This window comes from Danio aesculapii, chromosome 14 (genome assembly GCF_903798145.1).
Source record: "Danio aesculapii chromosome 14, fDanAes4.1, whole genome shotgun sequence".
NCBI classification, from domain to species: Eukaryota; Metazoa; Chordata; class Actinopteri; order Cypriniformes; family Danionidae; genus Danio; species Danio aesculapii.
In genome coordinates this window covers 22,042,719-22,067,733 of record NC_079448.1, presented here as the reverse complement: position 1 = coordinate 22,067,733, position 25,015 = coordinate 22,042,719, and the positions used below count along the sequence as shown (strand labels likewise).

Here is a 25,015-nt window from a genome sequence, read left to right as displayed (position 1 = left end):
TTCTTCAGTTTTAATTTTTTTTTTGCCTTGTAGTACTTTGAGTCTGAGAAAGGCACATAAAAATTAACACTATTATTATTATTATTATTATTATTATGCTTTAGATGCAAGGTGAGGTCCAAAAAAAATCATTGTAATTTCATTTGAAACATCAGAAACCAGCATGGAACCTCACATTTGTATTGTTTTAACAATACAGCAGATGTTCTTACTTGCAGTCCCTTTTCTTCTGAAATAAACCAAGTGAACTGTACACAACAAGAAGAAGAAAAAAAAACAAGAACATTAGTTAACAGCAGAATGTGCAGCTGCTACATATATAGGGTAAATTCAAGTAAACATCTCAATGTCAGAAAGTGTCCCAACTCACCTGCGTTCACCCTATTAAAATGCTGATGGTTCGCCAGCACTCATTAGTCAGAAAGAACAGTCGTGCTGTCATTGTGGTGCAGGAGTTGGTCTGTGTCACAGCTCCACCAAGCGGTGAAATAAAGAAAACAACAGAAGACATGGACCGTACAACACAACGAGCAACAATAACATTTAACGCGTCGAGGAATCTGCCGACCAATTAAGATCTGCTGTCGCGTTTTATGACGGCCAAATTTATGACGACATATGGAATGTAAAACGTCCAATCCCCGCAAGGAATAAAACACTTCAGATTGCAGAGGAAGATCAACCTTTATTTATTGAAACTGCTTGCATACAAAATATATTGCACTATAACCAAACAATGTCAACATAAAACCCAGTCTGTTCTGCTATTATGTACAAAGAAATTATTACCCAAAGTGCAGTAACATACAAGGTCAGTCTACCTCGGTTCAGTATCTACAGTATTTCATGTTTTTTTTGAATGTTTTTTTTTCCTTTTCAGCTCTTTATTCAAATCACAATAGCCTAACGATGTGTGCAAGAGATGGTTTTACAATTTATCATTTTTCATTTACATTCCAAAAAATAAATAACTAGAAAACAGTCTGTTTGGCAACACTTCAAAGTTTTTATTTATTTTTTTATCATTATTTTTTCTTAACAGACTGGTGGACTCCGCCATCTTGCCAGTTTACTGCCTGCCGCAGACGTGCAGGTTTTTTTTAAAATACTGAGCGTAAACCATTTTAACACCTTATTTCCAAATAAAGGCTAAATTTTAAAAGGGGGCCGGACGCAGCCAGGACGCCCCGTTCCGAGTGGTTTATCATTCCCATCCCACAGAGCTGCAAATCCTCTGCCAGTCACAGGTTCTTTTTACATTTCACGTGAAACGTAGCCCCTTCCGTTTGGTTTTCACAGGACACTGATCCAAGCAAAACCACTTTGAAACTGGTGTAAGCTTAACAGGTAGAGCTGGATATTTGACTAGCGAGCATAAAAAGAAAAAGAGTCGTTAAGAAAAAGGAGCAAAGAGGATACAACCGACTGGTTTTCTTGCTGTACAGTCAAAAGGAAAGCAGAAACAAACAACAAAAAAAACTACCATGTTTACCGTCACAGTAGATTTCGAAATAATCGTGGGTTCAGAACAGCATTGCGTCTTCTCAAAAATGTAAACTAAAGTTTAATGCACAAGCACTAATCGGATAAGACAGACGGTTTTTTTTTCTTCTCATATCAAAGTTAACGTTGTGTTTCCTGCCAAATCTCGTCCCTCTCGAAGCTGCAAAAGTACAGTAGACTCAAAATTAGCGAAGAGATCTAAACTTCAGTTTAGTTATGTTGACAGCATACATGTGATTCACCTGCTGAAGAAGTCTTATCACATTCTAGTTTATTATAGGTTTATAGATTATAAAGTACTTGCAGAGTAACACAAACATGATAAGTGCACATTTAAAGTTCAATCTAAAAAGAACAGCAACAATCTCTTAACGGATGACGTAATATACAGTATGCAACCCCACAGTTCAACATTTTCAGTCTATGATGAGCCATTGTTAGGACAAAGACAATGGTACAGAGATAATCTGATATAAGTGCTTCACACCTGATGCTGAAAAATACAGCAGGAAAGATGGCAGTTTACTGTGGCCAGCATGAACAAAAAAACAACTACAAAGAAAAAAATAATAAAATTGAGCATTTCCACCCTGTTTGTGAGAAAACATCTGAGCAAATTCACCTTTAGATCATGATGGAGGTAAAACAAGTAAAAAACAAAAGACATTTTGTTTAAAGGAAACTGCTTTGCTACCTCTATTGAAAACAACAAAAAAAACAATTGTTCTAGAATGCAAAGATATGCTTTACGTCAAATTAATCTTCAGTAATGCTTTAATCGTTGAATAAGCGTTGATATTCATCACTGGGTGGTTGGTTACAAATGATGACTTCCACAGTTGACTAGTTTAGTTAGGTTAATACCTTTACTACTCACAATTCAGCTATGGCAAAATCGATTTCCAATCCTGCTTTTCAGACATACAAAATGTTTGTGAAATACATGCAGCACAGAAAATAAAAGAAACACCTTTTTTTTTTTGTTTGTTTTGAAAGTTGTCGGCTGAGATTGCAACAAACTCTGCTCAGGTGACAGGTGTTGTTCACGTCTTCTTCCCTGATTTAAACATCCAAATTATGATTCTATCCACACTAGTTAAAGGCACAGATCCAGACAGGAGCATTTTTTTTTTATGTTTTACTTTTTTTTGTTGTTTTTTTTTCTTTGTTTTTTTGCTAATGATGTGGTTAAGATCTCACATCAGAATGGGCTCGAGTAACCATGGACACCAAAGCGCATAAAAACAATGTATGCCATGAGATGTGGCATAAACTTGGGCGCAGAGCGCTTGAGTTCATCCTCCAATGTGTTTCTTTCCCTTTTTTGGACATTGTGGAAAACAAACTTTAAAAACCAATTTCTTGGAAAAAGCTCTTTTCGTTTTTTATTCCATTTTTGAGAGACATTTTATCCACAGCTTCTTTAGGTAGTTATTTAGAAAGTCAATTAGAAAACCTGTAGCTTCAGTTGAGATTTAGAGACCGGTCTCTCTAATCCGTGAAGACTACCAAATTCAACACACTGTACACCAAGAGACCTCGTCTTTTAACCCCGCTAACAATTACAAAGTGTGCTTTATGTCATGTCTTGCGACAGCCCTACTGACCTGGTTCTCTTTGGCCTAATGTGTCTCTAATGAAGAAGCATCTGGATTGGTGGAGCTGAGTGGGAGAATGAGGGGTAGGGGGGCGCATTATTCTCTACGAAACGCCATTCACTACGGCCTGGCTGTCGGAGCCGTCCTGCTTTTCTTTTTTCATCGCTCGTTCCTTTATGGGTCTCTGTCTATTCCCTCCGCTGTCTCCTGCCATAGCTTGAGAGCTTCGGCTGGTGTGGATGCTCCTCTCGTTATTGCTGTCGATGCGGATCTGCAAAACCAACAGATTAGATGGGTTATACACAGTTGAAGGCAAAATTTGGTCACGCTTTATTTTGATGGTCTGTTTGTTGAATTTAAGTCACATTGCATCTACATGCCGACCTATTCTCATTAGATTATAAGTAGACTGTTAGGTTAGGGTTAGTGTAAGTTGACATGTACTTGTAACGTTTCTTATAGTCCGTTAAATGTCTGTTTAGTAGCAGTATCAACAGAAATTAAGCAGACAGTCTAATACTCAAATGGACCATCAAAATAAAGTGTTCTTTAAAATTAAGATCTCTCCTGTAAAATTGGTTCTTTCAAATTTTGTTCAAATACCATTTACAGAACAATGTTTTTTTATTCAGGGGTCGCCACAACAGAATGAACCGCCAATTACCCGGGCATATGTTTTACGCTGATAAATCAGGGACTACGCCGAAGGAAAATGAATGAATAACGTTTTTATTCAACACATCTTTAAACATAATAGTTAGAAAATAATTGATATGACAGAGATTTATATTTTATTGCCATTTCAGCTTCTCTGGCTATTTAATGGCAAAAATATTAATAAATAATAATCAATAAACATAATTAATAAAACATTATCAAAACACTTTTCTATAATAAAATGATTTCTAACCATAAATAGACATTAACAACAATAAGTAATAAATAAGATAAAAATATAAAACAGGTTTAAGATTAAGTTTAAGATACTTTTGCTGGGTTCACTTTTAAAAACAATTCTAATTTGAAAACAAAATTCATTTAAACACTTTAGATAAAAATTATTGTCTGATAACATTAAAAACGGAGCATTTCATCAAGCTAGGGCTGGGCCATATTGCAAAATAAATTATCGCGATATCATGTTTCATATCATTCAATATCGATAATTATTCAATATTTTCTGACAATACATTTAGGAATATTAGGATTTTTTTTATTTAACCACTTTATTTTAATTTACCAACATTACTAAGGCAAATAGTTTTAATAGTCAAAAACAAAAATATTTAAACAAAATATCTGATCTCTTTATTATAAAATAAACATAAGAGACTCTAAACATAAGAGACTTAAAGACACTCTTAAACTTGACAAATAAAATGTTACAAAGTGTGTGCAATGGTAGAGGTAGATCAACATCTTAAGGGTGGGGAAAATAATGATACAGTAAACCTTAAACTCTGTAAACAAAACAAATTATGATAGTCAAATCTGAGCTTTCAAGTAAAGGAACTACTTTTAATAAAAAGGAACACATTTTTAATAAAACTATAGAATTCATACCAAAACTTCATAATGAACTTTTTTTTTTTTTAAATCGATATTGACAATAGTGTTCGATCAATAAAATCGTTACTGATTTTAATCGCCCAGCCCTACATCAAGCATTGCTGAACTTAATTGTGAATCCGTTGGAATGAAAGGAAGTTGGAAATTTCTCAGGTTTTCAAGCACCAACGTAAGCACCAGCCAATCAGATCGCTTTATGCAAATACCCTAGCTCATACAGTAGCCGATTGCGGACTAATTTAATTGGCTGATGCTGCTATGATGGTCGTGTCAGCGCCAAATTCAGACATGCCTCCGTCAAGTGTTGACGCTGAAGCCCTGTGTGAATCCGGTGTTAGGTTGCTGTTACAACATTGACTTTTTGGTGCCTGACTTTAACTAATTTCTTTTGTGCTTTGCTGTGGTGACAGTACTTAATATTTTATTAATTATTTTGCAAGACACTAGTATTCACCTTAAAATGCAATTAAAAGGCTTAACTAGCTTAATTAGGTTAACTAGGAAAGTTAATTAGGCAAGTCACTGAACAACAGCCAATCAAAAAGAAAAAGGAAGAATTTATTAAGGGGCAATAATAATAGTGTTAATTATAATTAATAATATTTACCTTACTTTTTAATAATTAGAAATTGCTTTTATTCCAGCCAATCGAAAAGAAATGAGACTTTCTACTCAAGAAAGAATCTACGATTAGTTCTTAAACATCACTTGACAAATATTTGAAAAAGAATTCATTTCATCATTTGGTTTAATCCTTCTGTCTTCATCTGTACAAGATGAGAGCTTGAGCAGAGCTAAAGGAGAACAACACTTTTGAATGAAGTCATTTCAACCAAATCGGGCCACAACAAATTTGTTTACAGGTCAGAGCATTTTGCCAAAGCAAACTTGGAACAGTTTGCTCTAGCTAGAAACATCTTCAAACTTTGACGATTATGTAATGGTTAAATCTGATCTGTGGTTCAGTCTTCTTTAACTTTAAAATATTTTCCGGTCATTTCATGTTAAATGTAAAGCTGCTAGTTTCAATCAACTCAAATTGCTAAATAAATAAATATGACTTAAAGGTGCAAGATTATTAAAAAATAATATTAATAAAAACCAACAAATCACCCCTTCAAAAAAAAACTAAACCTAAAAAAAAAAAAAACTATTAAAAAAAAAACGTTTTGGTCTCATGCTTTTGTACAAATTATATAACAAAAACATAATATTTAATATTTTTCTGGTTTGCTTTCAATTTCCGAATATTTGATACACTTGAAATTACCTGAAAAACTTGATTTTACTTAATGCACTTACAGTAATTGTAGTCATTGTTGTATTGTTTTTATTTGTGCTCTGGTGTTTTATTTGTTCTTTGCAACAACATATATGCGATTAAATGCTATTTTTTAAATATTTGTATAATTATTTTTTATGATTATTATTATTTGGACTATGACTTTGAGAAATATTTAATGTCCTGCAGCGTTTCAATATAGTGACAGGTAGAGTAGAATTTGATTTATGCAGATAAATTATTCATTTTTGAAACTATTAGTCTAAATAATTTGCAGAGTATATTTCCTGTACTTTAACCACATTTAGATGATAGCTATTGACTACCAACATATATTTAAAAAAATATTTTTTATTCATTCATAAAATATGCTAAATAGAATAAAGATTTTGTGAGACCTGCAGTGACTCTTCCTGGGGTCGTAGCTTGGAGTCTCTGGAACTACGGGAGCGGGAATCATTCCAGTGCATGTCCTCAGCTTATGAGAAAGAAAAACAAATACCATTTTAAAAAAAGGCCAAACTATGTTGAACACTTGACATTAACAAACATATACAGTTGAAGAGAGAGAGAGAAAAAAAAAAGATTAGCCCTCCTGTTCATTTTCAAATATTTCCCAAGTGTGTTTTTTTTTTTTTTTTAACAGAGAGATATATACATTATAATAATGTTTATTAATTATAAACACATTGTAAACATAATAGTTTTTATAACTACTTTCTATTTTGTACTTTGTATTTTGTATTATTTTGTATTTCCCATAAATTACAGTAGATAATTCTATACTAGTTATTTTGTAAGATACTAGTATTTAGCTTTTAAAGTGCAGTTTTAAAGGCTTACCTAGTCGAGTTAGGCTAGTTAGGCAATTATCATTGGATAACATTGGTTTGTTCTGTAGAACAAAAAACCTAAGGGGGCTAATAATATTGACCTAAACTTTTTTATCAGCTTTTATTATAGCCAAACTCACAGAAATAAGACTTTTTTTCCTGAAGAAAAAATATAACAGGAAATACTATGAACACTTTCTTGTTCTGTTAAAAAAAAATAATAATAAATAAACATTTCATAGGAGGGCTAATAATTCAACTACATATAGACACACATGTAAATATGGTAAGAAACAAAGTAAATGGCCTTTAGAGCGTTAACAGCTTCAGAAACTTACTTTTGTATCCTCCTCTTCCTCTCCCCCCACGACCGCGGGGCCCCCCACCCCTTTTGCGTCCATCAGGGGCCCTTTTGGGATAACCCATAGACTCCTCATCTGTGGGGGCCAGAGACCAGTCACTGAGCTCATCTCTGTGGTCCGATTCGGTCTCAGATGCATTAGACGCCTCTGAGTTGGTGCCTTAGACAACACAAAAAAAAACAACAGTTCACAATGAATAAACTGATTAACACAAATTATTAGGGATGGGACACTCAATTTATACGGCAAATTTCTTGCAATGTTTATGACCGCAAGACAATATTGATAGTGTGGCACTAAGTATCAATACTAGCGCTGGGTAAAAAAATAAATAAATCACGTCCAAAATAAAGTTTGTTATGACAATTTAAGTGTGTGTACGGTGTATATTTATTATGTATACAGTTGAAGTCACAATTATTAGCCCTCCTGTGATTTTTTTTTTTTCTATCATTAAAAGAGCAAGTAATTTTCACAGTATTTCCTATAATTTTTTTCTTCTGGAGAAAGTCTAATTTGTTTTATTTCGTATAGATTAAAAGCATCTTTATAATAATAATAATAATAATAATAATAATAATAATGATAATAATGATAATAATAATAATAATAATAATAAAATATTTTTAAGGTCAATATTATTAGCCCTCTTTAGCAATATTGTTATTCGATTGTCTACAGAAAAAACAAGTTATACAATGACTTGCCTAATTACCCTAATTAACCTAGTTAAGCCTTTAAATGTCACTTTAAGCTGAATACTAGTGCCTTGAAAAATATCTAGTAAACTATTATTGATCATCATGTTAAAGATAAAATAAATCAGTTATTAGAAATGAGTTATTAAAACTATTATGTTTACAAAGGAGTTGAAAAAAATATATAAGGGGCTAATAATTCAGGAGAGCTAATAATTCTGACTTTAACTGTACATAAATACACACAGGCTTGCGCGGTTTTGAGAAAATGTTTCTTTATACTTAAGATATAAAATATATGATACAAATTATACATAAACGTAAATATCTATTTAACAACATTGTTAAATATAGTTTTGTTTCTATGTATGTGTGTGTATCATCTACATAATAAATATATATGACAAAACTAACTTTTGTTTTGGATGTGATAAATGATGATTAATCTTTGCCCAGCACTGATCAATACGTTACACCAATTCATTCATGTTTTCATGCCATATCAGCAGCATTGCCTATATTCATGGCAACACTTTCACCAACTACTAAATTCTTAATAATCAGTTCTCTATAAAAGTTCTCTAATATAATTTAAAAATATATATTTATTATAATAAAAATAAAAAAAAAGAATAAAAAAAAAAAAAAATTAATGCTAATGCTAATGTTAACAATTGGCTAAATAACAGTTATTTTTTACTAGCAGGGTGATTGATTTGAAAGCTTAGAGTAAGTTTAGAGCAGATATATCTGACTCGTCCCCTCTTGAAAAGACTGATAGCACAGTGAGGGCTCTATTCCAGTTTATAGCAGTGGATACGATTCGGCATTTCACACACCACACTGTAAAAAATGCAGGGCTCCACACAATTTATTCATGTTGTCCCAACACAAACTGATTAAGTAAACTTAACACTTTTACTTTTCAAGTTTTCGAGTCGGTGTTATTAGTTTAATCAGCTGTTATCAGAGTTGTTATCAACAACCTAACCTCGGAATGTTGTGACTGACTAATCAGAATCATGTATTAAAGAGAACCAAGTAATAAAAGTATTTATCAGGGGCAAAATATCACTATTTTAATCGCATTGTGAGTTAACATGTAACACCCACCCCTACATGCCACATTTCCAAAAAGAAAAGCTGCCAAATAAACACTATTTATAGATGCCTGCAAGTATGATCAAATTTAAACACTTACAAATTTTGGGAGCCAGCACATATAGATACAGCGAACCGACCACATTTAGTCTGTTCAAAAAACATCTAAAGAACTGGTTTAAAACACATTCGACATCTCATCACTCTTACTAGCATGCACCTCCTCCTATTCTTATCATGCTGCGACTTGTCTAACTCTTGTCTCCTTTACATTTTGTTGTTTTTTTAGTTTGTTTTGTCTAATATATATATATATATATATATATATATATATATATATATATATATATATATATATATATATATATATATAAATACACATTTATCAGGATTTGTATAGCTATATCCATTTTATTGCTCTGTTAATTGTTGAATTTCTGTATTGATTTTATGGAGACAATTTACCCTCTTTTCAGGGACAACGGAAATGAAATCGCATTTTGGCTAATTCTGGTATATTTATGTTAATGTACACTGTTCCTGCAAATTAAACAATCAAACAAATAAATATAGCAAGTTGTAATATTAATCAGGCATGTGATTGGCCGAGGACAAAAAAGGAAGACTTTCCCTTTCTTTCGGCGTAGTCCCTGCCTTTTAGTAGGCATATACATATACAAATTTACACAAATATAATTTATAATTGATTAAACAATTATAAATTATATTTGTATAAATTTGTATTATCCTCTAAACAATTTCATGACTATTTCAGGTATTATTCAGGTGCTAGGCTGTAGCTCTGAATAAACGAAGACATAAGGACAGATGTCTTGCAGAGGATAATAACAAAAGTGCATCCTGGCTTTATTATTTATGTACATAGAGCGCACATGGTCGTGACATCCAAATGTGAGCGCAGAAAAAGTGCACAGCTGCGCACGCATTCAAAGCGATTTCATAATGTTGCGGCTCCATCATACACGAACATTAAAGGATACACAATATCATTATACCTGAATGACATCTGGAATGAAGCAGTTACTGCTCCTTGTGCAAGATGATGAACAATGAAGGCGCAAACCATCAATCCTTTGCTTTGATGACAATGAACCTCACTGAGACACCCCTCCCAAAAAAAAAAACTTTGGATTTATGCAAATTACAGGGGTCACCCCGTTGAGCTCAGAAAATACGGAAATTCGTATTTATACGGAAGAATCACATCCCTGATTAATTTGAGGCCATTTCTACCTGATGCCAGCGTTGGGCCTCGTCTCCCTCGTCCTCCTCGACCAAAGGGTTTGCCTCCACCTCGCGAGGGTCCCATTCCATTATCAGCCATGAAGGGTTTTTCTTTCTCGGGTCGTCCCGGCAGAGCTCTGGGTCCTCCACCGATCTGTCTAAGCTGCTCATCGATCTGCAGTCTCTCCATTCGTAGCTGATCAACCTCCTGAACAAGACAAGGAAACTCAAAGGCTAAATAAGAGCAGTGAACAGCATGTTATTAAGCATGCCATAATGAACAATTTCTGCTTTGTAATGAGCATTAACAAAACCCTGTAAACCATGGGTCTCAAACTCAATTCCTGGAGGGCCGCAGCTCTGCACACTTTTGCACTAACCCTGATCAAACACAGCTGATCCAACTTAAACACCTCGATTATTTGGATCAGTTGTGTTTGATAAGGTTTGAGCAAAACTGTGCAGAGCTGCGGCCCTACAAGAACTGTGCAAGACTATGCGTCCATGCTTTTTTATGCTTTCATCTGTTATGTAATTCTTTGCTAATGAATGCTACAGAACACTGTAATATAGTAAACTGATAAACTGTAATAAATAACTTAAGCGTAAACTGGTGCATTACAGCGTAGAACAATGAAGCCTATTGAATAATTTGTTTAAAACTACAGTTGTGTTGTACCACAGCAAAAAAATAATTACTACTACAGTTTAATTCAAGTAATTATCTCTAGTATGCCTCCAAACACTATAGTTTTTTTCTATGTAACGTAATTATACAGTATGTACCGCATCAATGACATTTCAATATATTTTAGTTCAGTAGAGATCTCTGTCCTTTTCATGATATAAGGATGATGCCCAACATGTGGATAATTTATATTTATATCTCCTTTGAAATATGGTATAAATCACAAAAATCCATTCCATTCAGATTTTTACTTTCTGCTCTCTTTCTGAATTTCGTGCATCACCAGAAACATGTGATAGTGTGACAGCTACATGTTTATATGATCGTCATCTTCACTGTATGCATATTTATAACAAAACAGAGCCTATAACATTACTGCCTCCTTTAATTTTCATTGAAAATATGAAACATGCCCTCTCTTTTGCTGAATATGAGTTTTAATAATCAATAATGGCTATTATAAAAGTATAACGTACAATAAGTTTATACATCATAGAAAGTAAATGCAAGCAATCAGTCAATTGTGCAGAATCAGTGTACGTGGTTACATTCATATATTAACCTATCTTTGCGCTCAGCCAAAACAAGTTACCTGAGAACAAGTTATAGATTTAAAAGAAAAATTCGGGGAAGATATGGACAACAAGATGTTGCGTTTAACAAATATAGTGAGATTAGATCCAGCTGTAGATCCTTGATGAACAGTCCTACGTGCACAGCTCTCATCTGGGAATATGTGCTCAAAGTACCTGCTGACTGCCTGGAGCTCAAATGCTTGCATACGCTGCAGGGCATGCCATAGTGTGTGTGTGGTCACGTGATTGAGTTTTCAGTGGTATAATGTGGACAGAGATCTGTTCAAAAACACTATGTGAAACGCCAGTGTTGACGTATTTCGTTTTCATTCTAAAACATTGTTTTAAAACTAAAACGTATTAGTGTAAACGGGGCCTTAGTCATTCCTTCAACACAAGTAAGTTTTTTTGGGGGGGCGGGGGTCATTACAAAGCAGGGAGTCATATTAAATGCCGTTCAACATAGCAACCTAACGTGGGTCTTACCTTTAAATAGTTCAGATGGTAGTCCAGCAGAATACGTGCATTAGAAATGCTCTCCTTTGTCCCCACAAACACAAATGGCACCATACCCTGCAGTTATGAGATATTGTATATTAGACCATTTTACATACACAAAAAAAGCTTCTTTGTTTCCCTATTCCTAAATGGCATGTAGAGAGCATTGGAATATCCTCAAAAATAAAATGCTCAAAAAAATTTATTAGTTGGCTATAACACAGTCCCCACCAATTACTATAAATTAATGCATTTTCTAAGCATCATCACTTTTGCCATCCATAAATACAGCAACGCCTGTGCTCAGCCACCCACTCACTGACCTCCTCTAATGGAGAAGGCTTTTTGTCATTTTCAGGTTCCACTCGTACTCTGACAACACCCGATTTATCCACAACCTCTTGAATCAGCTTCCCACTCTTGCCAATGACTTTTCCTGTAGAAAATAATTTAACGAATCGCATTAACCATCAGGTTCAGCATGTGAAGGAGAAAGCTGTTCATTTTATTTGTCCTCACCGACTAAATTCCTAGGAACTTTGATAACATCTTCTGAAATTCCAGGTAGCTTCGGGCCTTCCGTACAGCCTCCTGGTCCTAGAGTTCAAAGAGGAGTGCAAAAATCTCAGATGTCTGTAATCAGGCTTACATATTTTGATTGCAGTCCCATTTATGTATAGCAGAAAGTCACAGATAAAGAGGTTACCTCTCCGTAGATGTGAAACGTGCAGGTCTCTTCATCGAGATCGATGGTTGTGACTCCAGGAATCTTTCTGGCTTGCTGGATGTTTGCTCCATGGGTGCCAATGGCCAATCCCATGAGGTCGTCCCGCACCACAAACTGTTCATGAAACCTTGAGGCCAGCTGCCGAGAGCTCTGATGGAGAAAAAAAAATTCAGTTTTTAATATTCTGGTATTCCATTCTGGGTTTATATCTATATAGTTTTGCTTTGTGTTTCAATATGCATATGTTGTGCTTGATAATGCCATACAATGATTTGTAATGTTTTTTGTTTTCTTTAGTGTGTAAGGTGTGTCATTTGTGCTTGTATGATATTTGCTAAACTGTAAATGCTTATGGTTTCCTTTTAAAAGAATTTACACAATCTATTAAAGACCACTGCATCAGACTATTCTAAAACAAAATCTAGAACTTGTCAGTCTTATGTGCAAATCTGGCTTAAATTGTTTTTCTTGAGTACCTGCATTAATTTGAACTGATAAATCTAGTGAATTATCAGCATTTTGTTTAACTGACTGTATTTATAATTGCTTTTGAAGTTGCTTTTTAAGTTCGTACAACCTATAATGCTTCGCGTGAATTATGAAAGTACGATGTGTCATTCTCCTCACATTTCATCCATTAAAAACTTAGTCAACTTATTAGAATTAAGAAAGTACTTTCAGCAGACCATAAATAACCCCCCCAAAAATCTACTTTGCCCAGCAATCCTATGGATTTAGGAAACACAAAGAGAAGATAATAACAGAAGTATTTTAATGAGAGACAAATAAGAGCAGAAAGTGAGAGGACAAACACAAGCCTGAGGCATTCAGCCAATCACAATGCTCTTGGTCATCTGGCAAATCAAAGCACTTTTTGCTTGAAACAGAGGTGCTGCAATAATGAACAATATGTGAAAAATATATATTTTTATTATTATTATTATTATTATTATTATTATTACTACAATAATAGAGGATGTTATCCTAGTCTTATAGGGTCTATAATGTGAAATATTGGCATATACAGATATCTACAGATAACACACGCTTACATAAAACTCAACAATGAGTTGAAATGCCTTCAGCGATGAAGCACCAGGCAAACAAACCATCTTTTAGTCCAGTTCCAGAAGCAGTGCAAAATAATATCCAGCACTGCATCCATATTAAATATTTTTATGCAAAAAAAAAAAAAAAAAGCAATTTTGTTAACTATGGGCTTAAAATGTTTTGGGAACACAAGTTATTTATTACATTTTTTCACTCAAAGAAGAGGTCTTTTAGAAGCATAACATCACACTTAATTTAATAAAACACTATAGCTTAAATCACTATTTACCATTATAAAATTAGTCAACTATTAGAACTGATTATTAAACCGTTTTAGAATTGAACATGTAACAGAACTTGAACAGAAATTTAACTATTCCAGTGATTTCAAAGCTGATTTTTTAGCACCATTACTCCAGTTTCATGATTCAATAAATAAATTTAAATGAAAACTTTTTGAATTTTGTTTTAATATAAATATGCTTTAATATAAATAAAATATGCTTTAAGTCATTTAAAAGTGACAATAAAGAATTCTCTATTTCCAATAAAGGCTGTTCTTTTGAACTTTTCCAAACAAAGTTGATAAAGTTTTCAACATTAATAATAATAATAATAATAATAATAGATGTTTTAGCAGCAAATCAGCATATTATAATGATATCTGAAGGATCATGTCACTGGTGTAAAGATGGTAAAAATTCAGTTTTGAAATGACAGGAATAAATAACCGTTTACATGTGTATACATGTATAGTAAAAAAAAAAAAAAAAAACCCGCTGACATTTCCATACAGTGATCTGAATAGCTTCATAAAATACTAAACTAAATAAATAGCAATATCCATTTAAGGTTAATGATTAATGATTTGCGAACTAGTCACTGCAATAATAAAGTACACTTTTCTTTTTTAATTGGTGTATTTGGCGTTTCAATTTGTGCTACATTCCCACAATTTCGTCAAATATAAAATGACTGTAATTTAATAAAGATTCTGTGATTATGACAAATAAAGTATTACCCAAAATAAGAAAAATAAATACTGGAATAATGCAATAGTAATGTTAAATAAGAGCAGTAAAACAACATTTGATTTAACTTAATTACAGCACTACCACTCATCTCTCAATTGAGTGGTTCCCAAACTTTTTTTTGCCTGGGACCCCCTATTCCCCAGAAAATATTGTAAGGCCCACCTCCACATTTAATGAGATTTTCGCTCATATAAGTTTGCAGTAGGTATGACAAAAAATGTTGTTTTCAAATAAATAGTGCGTTTATTACTATAACTAGATATGCTATGCACAAATAAGTCTTTTGTAAAATATGAAAGCAACTCTTTGGGACTCTTCACTTCGAGAATTTGGAGTAGTTACCACAGTTCAGGTAACTATTTTGGTATTTCCTGCATTTCGTGTTTCCAGTATTGCTGGTGCTGTGACCCGAAACGTTTGGAGCTCCCTTGTGGGCCAAGACCCCAATGTTGGGGACAGCTGTCTTAATTTTTGAAATATATAAACATGAAAAATGTTGTTTTTATTATGAAACTTCTGCTGCATATACAGCTTACAACATCACATATCATATTATACTTCAGTATTGCATATAGTCTGCTTTTTTAAGTATGTAATCTAAACAATTTGATTAATTTCCATTTTAAAGTGCAACGTTTGCATTCATTTGACTAAAACAACTTGCAACTAAAAAGTATTAGCACAGATTTAGAGCAACACATTTAAAGAGTTCAAACAATACCTATATGGAGTCGATGCATCTGTAAATATAGCTCTGCATATCAACAGGGTATCATATTATGCAGGAGCAGGAGTATGGGCCATCACAGCTGTGCATATGCACGTAATACCCTTTTACACCTGTTAAATTTAGACCATCTCCACCACCACTGAAACACTGCAAGACATACTAAATGTAAAAAATAAATGACTAAATTTATGATAATAAACCATCACCCTTTTCTGGAATTAATGATTTCACATAAAAAATATATATGTATATTTATATATAGAGTTGAAGTCAGACTTATTAACCCTATTGTTAAAATTTTATTCTCTCATATTTCTTCCCTAAGTTCTGTTTAACAAAGAGAAGATTTTATAACATATTTCTAAACACAATAGCTTTAATAACTAATTTATAATCACTAATTTCTTTCATCTTTGCCATGATGACAGTAGTTTACTGGATATTTTTGAAGATGTTTAAGTATTAAGTTTTCAGCTTAAAGTGCAATTTAAAGGCTAAACTACGTAATTGGGTTAATTAGGAAAGTCAATGTATAACAGTAGTTTGTTCTAATAATAATAGGGGCTAATAATATTGACCTCAAAATGGTTTTAAACAAAATAAAAACTGTTTTAATTCCAGGCAAAATAAAACAAATAAGACTTTCTCCAGAAGAAAAAATACCCTAAAAATTTCCTTGCTCTGTTAAACATAATTTGTGAAATATTTGAAAAATAAACAACAATTCACAAGATGGCTAATCATTTTGATTTCAACTGTATATTTCATTAAACAACTAATTTTCTGCAGGTGTCATCAAATCAAACTTAAGACTTTTAAAGACCTTTCGAACACCATTATTAATGAAATAGAAGACCTACTGAACATCATTTGTAGGCCCAACCACAACGGCAGTATTGCTGAACCCGGAAGTAAGGACATCCACAAATTAGTATTTTTTTGTCATTATTACAAATCTTTACGACAAACAAACACATATTTAATATATTCATAACCGCATTCGTCTTTTACCATCATTCTTTAAAAATAAGGCTAAAATAAAAACCGCTAAATTTTGCTATTTATAATCCACAATATTAACTCCTATACAGCAGTCCCACAACATTCCGTCACTCGATAACACACGAATACCCCATTAAAAAAGACTAGTGGGTGTGAATGAGCTTTTTACAGTGTCTGCTATAATGTTAGAGTTGTTCTTGGTGTGTTTACATAGATGAATATGGCCACTGTGTTGAATACACAGTATTACCATCTTATTGCCACATTAGATCGTTATGATAACATAATATATGCCTTCAGTGATTTCTTAAAGATAAATACTAAAAAATAAAGCAACTGGAATAACTACAGCAGTCGTGATCGTCTGATCTCATATGAAGCATGAGATCGCGATGACAAATGATGATGTGTGCAGGTGCTGTCCCAATTCTTAGGAGTAAATTTTGAAGCCCTTCCCCTTCACACTTGGTTTTAAGGGCCAAGGGAAAGGGGAAAAGGTAGGGGTACAAAAACAGAATTGGGATTGGGCCGTAGTCTTAATACAGCAAACTGCAGTGAAATAAAATCTACATTTTCAATCTAAATTGAATTCTCAATTTTAAATTTAAGTTGCTGTTAAATAATTTTTATGAATATTACAGGTAATGTTATGTGGACAGAGGGGTACATTGTTTAAAATTAGGGCCCAGAACACAATAATTTAGTGATTAGTTAATTTTAAGTCTTACATTTTAATAATGTTTTTTATTATTATTTATTCTTAACTTTTTTTTTTGACTTTCGAAGACCCCTTAAAAGCAATGAAAAAAAAAGTCTTAAGAGTATTAGCTTTAGATTTTTGCTGACCAGCTGTAAATGAGTGGATTTAACTTAACACTAAACATCCAAAGCCGTACCTCCAGCTGTCTGGTTGCTTCCTCATTCCTCAGCATCAGCGCCAGCTTTGTGCGCAGACTCCTGAAGTGCATGTCACTCAACATGGATATTCGCTTTGCTGTAACCTCATTAACAGACTAAAAAGAAAGTAGACAATGAAACTTAAAAACCTAAGTGAAAATTAAAAAGCGCATCAAAAGTGTATTGTAAACATTGCAAATTACCAAAATAACCAACTGCTTTTCTTCCGAGTCGTAAGTGACATTAAACGCTCCAATAGCTTTTTTGAAGTCTTTATGTGCTGAGTCTTTTGCACACCTAAAGAAATAAAGAATAAGTTATTGTTACGGACACATCTGTCAGAAACATTTTTCAAAATATTGTTTTCATTGGCGTTTTTAATTTTTTGTATTTTTTTTTTAAACCTTTTTTTAGTAGTAAATAAAAGAAAAAAAAAAGAAATTAGGAGCTGTATGAAAAAAAATTTGGTTAATCTTGTTAATACTAAAACATGAAAGAAGCAATGCGAAATTATTCGATAAAATAAAGATTTAATTATCAATAATAAATTATTATACTGAACTGACTATTAGTAATATCTGTCTTTTTTGGGTTCTATTATTACCTTCTGACCTACGTCATTCAAATTTCTTTCAACTACAATGAATACAATGAAAACAAAAGCGCCATCAAAAGCAGATCAAGCTTAACATTGGTTTGTAACTGTACGTTAGTGTGTACATGATATACATTCTCTAAATGTGACCCTGAACCACCAGTCTTAAGTTGAAGTTATATTTTTAGCAATAGCCAAAAATACATTTTATGGCAATCATAGATTTTTATTTCATGCAAAATAGGGCTGTACAATAAATCGTTTCAGTATCGATATCGCAATGTGTGCATCCACAATAATCACAGTGCAAGATATGCAATGTTGAGTAGGGCTGGGCGATTTGGCCTAAAATCAAAATCTCAATTAATTGAACATTTTAACTCTATTACGATTAATGAAATATTATTTTAATTATTTACTTATTTAAGTTTTATATGTTGTCTAAAGGCATCTCTGGTGCAGCTTCCAATTATTGCCAACGTAGTGCGAAGTAAGTAATAATCGATTATAGGTCCTGAATGTCGATTTCGATTACTTTTTGATTAATCGCCCAGCACTAATGTTACGTCTGAAATATAGTTGACTAGGAGCTACAGAACACATCTTATTTGTAAAGTCACTGGTAAGTTTAACCAACATAGAGTGAAACTTTATAATGTGCATGCTATAATGAACATTTGTGCACAAAAAAAGTATGACGTTTGGAGGTATAACAAGTATTAATTGTATTTAATTATTTACATTTGATTAATGTAAAAAAATTTTGTTTTTTTCTTACTTAGAATTTGTCTCTCGCTTCTAGTCCAAATATCTACACTTTAAAGGTAAATTAAGTGATTTTAATTACTCCATTTGCAGATAATTTTGCTTGTTTTAAGGGAAAAAATTATTTTGACATAAGTGATATTTTTACTTTAGCTAAGAATTTTAGATATTTGGATTAGAAATGAGAGAAGGCAAAGAAAAGCATGTTACTCCTCAGAAAACCTATTCAAACCATCTTGTGAAACTGTATTAATATAGCAACATTTATTGCAGAAAACAAAATATCTCAATATCACATTTTTTCAATATTGTTCAAAACATGAATCAAATAATAAGTAAAAAAAAAAAAGTTCCATGATTTTCTTTTTTCTAATCTTATACAGTTTTCTTTACTATTAACAGGTATTTAAAAGCAATAAATTAAAAATAGTTTAAAATAATTTTTTATAAGTATTTAGACTTTTTGAAATGTCAGATTCCAGGTTTCAAATTGTTGTATCTGGGCTAAATATTGTTCTAACCTAACAAATTACACATCAATGAAAAGTTTACTTATTTGGCTTTAAGTGGACATATAAATCATAGTTTTTTTTTTTTAAATGACATTCATGACATTAAACCGTAATGTCATACGGTTAAACCATAAAAAATGTCATAAAGGGTTTCTAAACAGCTCTGGAGAAAAGTTCACATTATGTCATTGCAGTTTAATATTAACATACACTATTCTGCTTTGTGGTTTGATTAAGTTGACAACTCTGCTTTTGATTTATCATCCAAAATTGGCCAAACTCCACGACATTCTGCATTAGGTAATTTTTTTTTTTTATGACTGAATTTTTCAATTTAATGTCCAATGCTGCAGAAATCCCAACTAAAAAAAACGAAAAAGCTACAAACTTACATCTGTCTCAAGTCTTCAGGAATATCTAGTCTGGTTTTGAGAAAGGTGTTCTTTGACGCTGCTTTGTTGGGGTTCACAGGTCGTAGCCTCTCTAATGTGACGATTTCATTTAGGGTGGCATCACAGGCTGCATATTCTATCACGTAAAACTAAAAGAGCAAGTGAAAACAAATAATTAGTAAACACATAAATTAGCATTCAACTTGATGCAAGCATATGACAAATTTGTATCAATTTAAAGTTTAATGTTTCATATTTACTGCACTCAAAAAAACTGGCTTGTTCAAACTACTTATTTAAAACAAATAAAAAAAATCTTGATTTTTTTTGGGACAACTTAATTGTTTTATGTTCAATCAACTTAAATTTACCAAAAAAAAGTTAACCTTAAACTTAAAGAGTTAACTTAATCGGTTTGTGTTGGGACAACAAAAATAAATAGTGTGGACCCCTCCATTTTTTACAGGGAACACTCAAAAAAAAACTGCTTGATCAAACTACTTGTTTAAAATTAGTTGAAATACAATTTTTGATATTTGTTTTGGGACAACTTAATTGTTTTATGTTCAATCAACTTAAATTTACCAAAAAAAAGTTAACCTTAAACTTAAAGAGTTAACTTAATCGGTTTGTGTTGGGACAACAAAAATAAATAGTGTGGACCCCTCCATTTTTTACAGGGAACACTCAAAAAAAAACTGCTTGATCAAACTACTTGTTTAAAATTAGTTGAAATACAATTTTTGATATTTGTTTTGGGACAACGTAATTGTTTCATGTTCAATCAACTTAAATTTGGCAAAAAAAAAAATAGAAAGAGAGAGTTAACTTAATCGATTTGTGTTGGGACAACATGAATAAATAGTGTGGATCCCTCCATTTTTTACAGGAACACTAAAAAAAAAATTCAAACTACTTATTTAAAATGAGTTGAAACAACACACCTTTTGAGATTTGTTTTGGGACAACTAAATTGTTTCATGTTCAATCAACTTAAATTTGAAAAAAAAAAAAAAGAAAAAAAAGGGTTAACTTTATCGATTGTGAATAAATACAGTGGAAGCCTCCTTTATTTTTTTTACAATAAACACTTAAAAAATTGCTTGTTTACACTACTTATTTAAAATGAGCTGAAACAACACAATTCTTGAGATTTGTTTTGGGACAACTTAACTGTTTTATGTTAAATTCATTAAAATGTGTTAACTAAATCGATTTGTGTTGGGACAACATGAATGAATTGTGTGAAACCCTGCATTTTTTTCTTGCAGTGTACCAATGCAATATTTTACTTCTGTTGAAGTGAATCCCGTTTATATCACTTACTTCTCCTTTCACCATGCGAACTTTGGCTAGCCACCATCCACAGGGTTCCTTATCGTTAGCCCTGGAGTACACCTGCGGAAGAGAAAGGTTAAAAACTTCAGTGCATTTGTTTAACATTTGGTTAAGGATTAAAGAAGCTGTGATATCACATACCTCCACTTCATCGCTCTCATTTATTTCTTTCTGAAAGCCGGTTGGAGGTGGAAACCGAACATCCTGGAAAGAAATCTGTCGTTCTGGCTGCCAACTACACAGCGATAAAATATGGGAATATATTTTACCTTTTTATTAGGGCTGAGCGAGTGTAAAATATATAAACAAATGTGGTCAATTCAATGTACGCTATGCAATATTCTTATATATTACACATTTAGACTACTCTACTAATGTGTACATAAAATAAGAAGAGCTTAATATACAGGTCTGTAGCTCATCATTTATTTAATTCAACATTTGTAGTGTCGCTCACCACTCATTTTTATTTTTTAATATCTAGACTCCTTAAATTGAATAAACAATTGCGGAAAAAAAAATAAGAATAGAATTAAGGCATCTGAATTTATACAGAGGCCTATTTTTTATATAGAGGTTAAGTTGGTTTTATATTAGGATATTGAGACATTCTCCTTAACATCATTTCAGATGCATATTCTTTGCAAATTCTAAATAGGGAAATCATTTAAGCAGCCAATGACTATCAAAGTACAACATTGTTCACAGTCAATTAGACAGTGTTAATGTTGTTTTGAAGTCATATGTGCATGCTAAATCCGATCGAATATTTTAAGTATCATGGTAAACAATATAGAGATGTCTAAATGAACGAATGTTTGAATATAAAACCAACTTTACCTTTATATTTTTTTATTTATGTATATTTATATCATATTAAAGGGAAATTAAGTAAATGGCATATTAGAAGTTTGCAAAGTACTTACTTGTTCTCAAAAGCCACTGTGACAGTACTCTCATGAACATCCTTAATATAAGCCTGCAAAAAATTATGAAGTATTAATAACTCAAATGCTGGACAGCATTTACTGTGCATCATGGGAGCATATGATTCAGCGCTGACTGTTTATATCTACAGAACTCTAACATTCATTCTGAACAATAATTCAGTTGACTTTTACATTATTATTTTAGCAGTACATGAATACAGACAAGTCAATTTCTAGATGATGATTATAAAAATAATATAGAGCAGAATGTGACGAAGAAAAAACACTAATTAAAATAATACAAACTATTCAATAATATCAAACAAACAAAAAGCAAACAAATAAATAAAAAGACAAAAAAGAAAATAAAATGACAAAAAGTATACACCCCTCTTATTTTTTTTACCCTGAATTGTGGTTTACAGAATATGCGTGTTAAAAGATGACTCAGTCCAGTAATAGTAAATAAACATAATAATAATAATTCTGACACAGCAAGAACCATTTGCTAACATATTTGAGATGGAATATTTTACACTTCATCACTATCGTTGAACCTATAAGGTTAACCATGTGTCAGCAAAAATATTATAATTTAAAACATTATAAAGCATCAACACTTAATAATAAACAAGAATAATAAATGTTTTGTTGTATGATTGGTACATAATTATGTCAGATCCGCTGAATGATGAGAAAACATTTCTGTACAACTTTGACATTTTTTGCAAAACATTATATGAAACCATTTAAATTTGATACGCATTGTATGCATAAATGTATAGATATGCATATTTTACAATTTAGACTTTGTAGACTTATTCATTTTCTTCCGGTTGACTTTGAACATGAAAAAAAAAAAAAAGATTTATGAACACTTATACCATTTATATTACCAAATCATTGTCCTAAATTTTATATTTTACAGCACTCAGACTTAAGAGATATATACTATTATAGGAAACGTATATGCAATACTATATTAACATTACTATTGATGCTGACAACGAGTTATGCTAAAAATGTATCTAAGCTATACAGATGTTATACATTTATATCAATTATAGCCCAAAAGTGGAGCATTCATTGAACCACACATAGATCCAACCAGAACCGAACCAGCTCGCTGACCGATCCTGGTACCAACACAGCTGATAAACATTGATAATATGTATGATATCAGATTATTCCGATGAATCTTTAAAGCCTGATCATTCAAACACACCGTCGAATAGGCCTTGTGTTTTAGGCAGAGCAGGCCTACTGCACCATCCTACATTATCAACTGCGTTCTTGACGGACTCAAACGCATTTCCAAACACCGTTTTCCTCGTTCGGTTACCAAGACACAAACGGACGGCTTTTAAATGACCAAAAGTGAAGCCCACCTTGTAGAAAGCTCCACTCGCTCCTCGCACTTCCACCGCGAGCTCGTCCATGATGCCAGTAATTTAATACACAACCGATCACAGCTGCAGCAGGCGCGCGCTCTGTTTCACGCAGCGGTGTTGTGCTCGGACGGGGTCGGAACTACCGTGTCTGCCGATTCGCAAGCTCGTTTTCAAGGAAATGAAAGCAAAACATTGATGAGTAGACGGTCTGCAGCGGCCGCTGTTGAATGCATTGATGTAAACACAAGAGCCTCCCTATTTCCCCCGTCACGTGACACGGGCCCGCTTCCCTTCACTCGAGAAGACACGCCCCCCGTCACGTGACTGTTTTCGGCTTCTGCTTCTGTTCTGGTACGCGGCCACTTTTCTGCGTCTTTGTAAATAAAATACATGTGGGCCATTCCTGGGGTTGGGTAATATTTCAGCCCCCTTAGCATTTAAAGTGGCTGTTGACTGATATTAAAATATCAAAAGCATTAATTATTATTCCCCGTTTATTTTTCCCAAATCTCTGTTTAACGGAGAGAAGATTTTATTGTAGTTTTTAATAACTCATTTCTAATAACTGATTTATTTTATCTTTGCCATGATGAGAGTAAATAATATTTTACTAGATATTTTTCCTGACACTTCTATACAGCTTAATGTGACATTTAAAGGCATAACTAGGTTAATTGGGTTTAATAGGCAGATTAGGGGTAATTAGGCATTTTATTGTATAATGATGGTTTGTTTTGTAGACTATCGAAAAAATATATAGCTTAAAGGGGCTAATAATTTTGACCTTAACATGGTTTAAAAAAAGTAAAAACTGCTTTTATTCTAGCCAAAATAAAACAAATAAGACTTTCTCCAGAAGAAAAAATATTATCAGACATACTGTGAAAATTTCCTTGCTCTGTTAAACATCATTTGGGAAATATAAAAAAATAAAATTAAAATCAAAGGGGGGCTAATAATTCTGACTTCAACTGTGTGATTGTGATTTATTAAAATAATTATGTAAATCCGACCAAAACTTTTGTGAGATTTTACATGTACACTACAGTTGAAATCAGAATTATTAGCCCTGCGGTGAAGTTTTTTCCTAGCCTCTGTCGCCACTCTGCTTGCATAGTTCGGGAATTGTAGAGCTGCGCATCGATGGATTGCTCTTCAGTGTTTGGACTCTCAGCAGTGAATACTAAACCACACTAAACTGAACTGAACTAATCTAAACTAAACTGAACTTAAACTCTGAAAACTGAAGTGACACTGTTTCAATTCACATGAAGCTGCTTTGACACAATCTATATTGTAAAAGCGCTATAGAAATGAAGATGAATTGAATTGAATTGAATTGAAGTATTAGCCCCCCTGTTTATTTTTCCCCCAATTTCTGTTTAACGGAGAGAAGATTTTTTCAGCACATTTCTAAACATAATAGTTTTTATAACTCATTTCTAATAATAAAAGATTTATTTTATCTTTGTCATGATGACAGTAAATAATATTTTACTAGACATTTTTCAAGACACTTCTATAGAGCTTAAAGTGACATTTAAAGGCTTAACTAGGTTAATTAAGTTAACTAGGCAGGTTAGGGTAATAAGGCAAGTTATTGTATAGTGATGGTTTGTTCTGTTAACTAGAATTTTGCTTAAAGGGGCTAATAATTTTAACCTTAAAATAAATTTTTAAAAAATTAAAAACTGCTTTTAT

General features: G+C 32.6%; 1 protein-coding gene across 1 annotated transcript; it reads right to left on the bottom strand.

The window, feature by feature from the left end:
- Positions 1-665: 665 nt before the first annotated feature.
- fmr1 (fragile X messenger ribonucleoprotein 1) lies at positions 666-23,593 on the bottom strand. The gene is given in 16 exon segments (XM_056471934.1): positions 666-3,372; positions 6,351-6,430; positions 7,124-7,306; positions 10,201-10,399; positions 11,941-12,027; positions 12,276-12,388; positions 12,472-12,507; positions 12,510-12,549; positions 12,659-12,829; positions 17,392-17,508; positions 17,596-17,689; positions 19,657-19,805; positions 20,983-21,054; positions 21,136-21,229; positions 21,921-21,973; positions 23,312-23,593. Coding segments are annotated over 16 exon segments (1,707 nt in total). The 5' UTR covers positions 23,363-23,593; the 3' UTR covers positions 666-3,204.
- Positions 23,594-25,015: the final 1,422 nt, after the last annotated feature.